Here is a 4,104-nt window from a genome sequence, read left to right as displayed (position 1 = left end):
CCGGGCCCGCCCCCGCGGCACGGCACGGCACGGCACGGCACGGCACGGCACGGCAGCCCCCAGGCCCCCGCGCACCCGACCCGGCCCTCCCGGTCCAGCGGCGGCCCCGATCCGGACCGCTCCTGGGATGTGCCGGGGCGCTGCCGCTGCTGAGACACCGCAAGCCCAGCACAGCCCCAGTACAGCCCCAGTGCATCCCTGACAGTGCCGGTATGGCTGCAGTGCATCCCTGACACAGCCCCAGTACTCCTCCCGTGCATCCCCAGCACAAAAACCCAGAGCAGCTCTGCAGCAGCGTCCTACCACACCCCGGTGTACCCCAGCACACCCCAGTACTGCTCAGAACACCCCATCACACCCCAGTACACTCCAACACTGCTTTGAACACCCCAACACACCTACAGCAGGGCATAGCACACCCCAGTACATCCCAGTACACCCCAGTACATCCCAGTACACCCCAGTACACCCCAGGAGACGCGCAGTCGGGTCCCTCCAGTACCAGAGAAGACGATGATGCCACTCCAGATTTGGAGACAACAAGGCCTGGTGCCCTTCAACAGCCATCCCTGCTGCCACCCACAGTGCCAGTGCTGTGTCCCCAAGTGTGACCCTCCCGGTGACACCCCACCCCATGCCCTGGGTGACCCAGCTCGGGGACTTACGCTCTTCCTCGGCGTGGCAGGCTCAGCTCCTTCTGCAACAAGACAAGCAAGAGGTGGGGTCAGAGCGTGGCCCTGGGAGTCGGGGGGTGCCCACCAGCACGACCCCCACTCCTGCCAGCCACACCCACACACCCGGCAGCACCCCCACTGCCACACCAGGATGGCACCTCAGGATCGATCCCCACTCACAGTGCCCATGGTGAGGGTGACAAATCCCCCACCCTGGGCCAGCACAAGGGGACAACTTCCAGTGTCCCCAAGGCTGGTGGCCCCATGGCCAGGCCCAGGAGCGATGGCATGAGGGCAGTGGAGTGGGAGCAGCACCCATATGCCCAGCTGGAGCATGGCCCCAGGGTGGTGGCTGCACCCTGTCCCCCACCCCATCCCCCCCACCCGGATGCAGCACCCCTATGTTATTTATTTTTCCAGACTCTGGGAATATTTCTTGTGAGAGCTGTTTGCTCACAGGTGGTGCAACAGGCCAAAGGGCAGCTGGGGACAGGAACCCAGGCCAGTGCCATCCTCCTGGTGTGTTGGGCGCAATCCGGCTCCAGCACTGCTCTGGTGCCCACCCGTGTGCCACCTGCCAGCCCAGAGAGTGTCACAGCTTCTGCCAGCACACTGTGAGTGGCACGATGTGGACGGGCTGCTGTGTACCCTGGCACACCGTGGGATGCACGGCCATGTGGCAGCTGCAAGTGCTGGTTAATGCCCCACCATTTCCCTGGTCCTGTGCCCACCAGTCCCGTACCCCTGAGCAGCTCAGACCCATTTTCGGCACAGGCACAGAGCTCCCTGTGGGCAGGGACTGCTGCCACAGATGTGGGGACCCCCAGCAGCACCCGTACCCACCCCCCAATCCCCGGGGTACCCATGCCCCATCCCGCTGCCCACGCCACGCAGCCCCTGTGGAAATCCCGGGATTGGGGCGCACTGCAACGCAGTGATGCAGCAGCATTGCCATGGCAACGGGTGACATCATGCCTGGGTGCACAGGGACTCGGCAGCCCCGGGGCCCACGGGTGCGTGTCTGCCCCGGGGTGGCGTGGGTGCAGGGACAGGGGACACGGCGTGGGTGTGGGTGTCCCTGTGCACCCAGCACAGGGTGACCCCAGGCCCGGGCTGGGGAAGGGAATAGGGGTCCTTACATGGAGAGGGAGACCCCCAGCACCCTAAGCCAGCCCCGCTGTCACCCAGCCCGGATCCCCACCCACACCCGGAGCTGTGCCCCCGGCGACCAGGCCCTGCGCAGGGGAGGAGGCAGAGGAGGGTCACGCTGAGGGTTTTACTGCTCAGCTGTGTGCAGATGGGACAGCGGGACAGAGGACTGTCCCCCATGATCACCCCCACCCATCTATGGGTACAAAAGCGCAGAGAACCCAACACCCTTCGCTGCCAGGGGCTCTCCGGCCATGCTGTGTCCCCAGGGACGCCCAGAGCATCCCCCGGTGGCCCTGAGGACCCACGTGGGGCAGTGTCACAGAGCCAGTGCCCACAGGGTGCCTGATACACCCGTCCAGCACGGTGCATCTCCCATCAGCAAGTCCCAGTGGGAGCCAGGATTAACCATCGGCTGATCCCTGAGAGGACACCATTAGGGACCGCACTGGGGACAGCACCGAGGATGGCACCAGTGATGGCATCAGGGATGGCATCAGCGACAGCATCGGGGATGGCATGGGGACAGCATCGGGGATGGCATTGCTGCTCAGCGCTTTGGGATTAAGTCCCTGGTGGGAGCCCCTTCCCACCCCTCTGCCAGGGGGACATGGGCACTCAGCCGGGTCCCACGGCTCTGCCCTTCCCGGGACTGCCAGGAACGACACCCACAGTCAAGAGCCCCGAAGCCCACGGCCGTGGCTCTGTCCATCCGCATCTGCGGGGAGGCAGCTCCCGCGCAGGGCTCTCTCCCGGGCTGAGCGTGCAGCGGAGCGCAGCTGCCCGCGGAGCTGCCAGCTCGGATGAAGGCAGCGCCGTGCCATCCTCCAACCGCCCCGACAGCTCCGCCCGGGCCCCCCGGATACTGCAGATGGGGATGGAGGCGTCAGGTCACCCGGAAAATCCGGCTCGGCACTCAATTCTGCGAGCCAGGGGGTCCCCGGTCATCACCCCTCCGAGCATGGCAGCGAGTGCCGGGCTCCTGCGGGAGCGGGTGCAGGATGAGCAGGAGGATGGGTATCCCTCTGCCTAAGGGAGCAGGAGCGCAAGGCAACAGAGGGGCTCGGCGGGGGGGGGCTGGCACAGTGGTTCGGCACGAACCGGCACCAGGAGCTGAGCTGGACGCACCACGGTGCTCCCACGGGAGCCTCCACACAGTTGGGTACCCCCCCACCAACATCCCGTGGCATGGCTGGGGCTCAGACCCTGCCCCGATCCCAGGCGGTGCCCGGCTCCTGTCCCACCTGTCACACACAGCACCCACCTCTGGCCCCCGCAGCACCCCTCCGTCACCCACAGCACCCACCTCTCACACACCCACGCAGAGCACCCCACTCCCACACGCAGCACCCGCTTCTCGCACACACACGCCGAGCACCCAACTCCCCCTCACAGCACCCACCTCTTGCACACCGAGAGCACCCCCCTCTCACCCGCAGCACCCACCTCTTGCACACGCAGCACCCACTTCACACGCACCCAGAGCACCCACTGCTCACCTACAGCACCCACCCTTCGCACACCCACCCCCGGAGCACCCACCTCTCAACTTACAGCACCCACCCCTCGCAGCCCCGCATCCGGAACACCCACCGCTCACCCCGAACACCCACCTCCCGCCCGGATCACCCACCTCTCACTCACAGCACCCACCTCTCACCCGCAGCGCCCGCCCCCCGCGCCCCCGCAGCGCCCACCCCTTGCGGACCCGCACCCCGAGCACCCCCAGCCCGGGCTCACCGGGACCGGGCTCCCCGCGCTCCCTTCCGCCCCCGCCACGCCTGGCTGCGGTGCCGGTGCCCGCTGCCCGTGCCCGGTGCTCACCTGGAGGCCCCGGCGCCGCAGGATGCTGGGCTCGTCCATCCCGCCGCGTCGCCGCCGCCTCCCTCTGCGCCCGCTCCGCCCGGTGCGCCCGGTCCGCCCCGCCGGTGCGCCCGGGGCGCCGCCCAGCGGCCCTGCCGCGTCACCGGACACGCATCAGCACCGAGCCCGGGGCTGGCACGGCACGGCACGGCATGGGGCTGACATGGCATGGGGCTGGCAGAGCATGGGGATGGCACGGCATGGGGCTGGCACGGCACGGCACGGGGCTGACACGGCATGGGGCTGACATGGCATGGGGCTGGCATGGCAAGGGGCTGGCAGAGCATGGGGCTGGCACGGCACAGCACGGCACAGCACGGCACGGCACGGGGCTGACATGGCATGGGGCTGACATGGCATGGGGCTGACATGGCAAGGGGCTGGCAGAGCATGGGGCTGGCACGGCACAGCACGGCAC

At 68.0% G+C, this 4,104-nt stretch overlaps 1 protein-coding gene across 1 annotated transcript in view; it reads right to left on the bottom strand.

Annotated features, from left to right (window-relative positions):
* Window positions 1-3,742, bottom strand: part of MAST3 (microtubule associated serine/threonine kinase 3) — a 24,672-nt gene extending 20,930 nt beyond the window's left edge. Inside the window, 2 exon segments of the mRNA XM_042044860.1 lie at window positions 666-697; window positions 3,648-3,742. Coding sequence (XP_041900794.1) covers window positions 666-697; window positions 3,648-3,686 — 71 coding nt within the window. The 5' untranslated portion in view covers window positions 3,687-3,742.
* Between the last annotated feature and the right edge of the window lie 362 nt (window positions 3,743-4,104).

This window comes from Corvus kubaryi, unplaced genomic scaffold (assembly GCF_017639235.1).
Source record: "Corvus kubaryi isolate FWS band 111438036 unplaced genomic scaffold, C.kubaryi_AGA036_p1.0 121, whole genome shotgun sequence".
In the NCBI taxonomy this organism is placed as follows: Eukaryota; Metazoa; Chordata; class Aves; order Passeriformes; family Corvidae; genus Corvus; species Corvus kubaryi.
The sequence above is the reverse complement of the archived record's forward strand: the minus strand, read 5'-3'. Positions and strand labels throughout refer to the sequence as shown.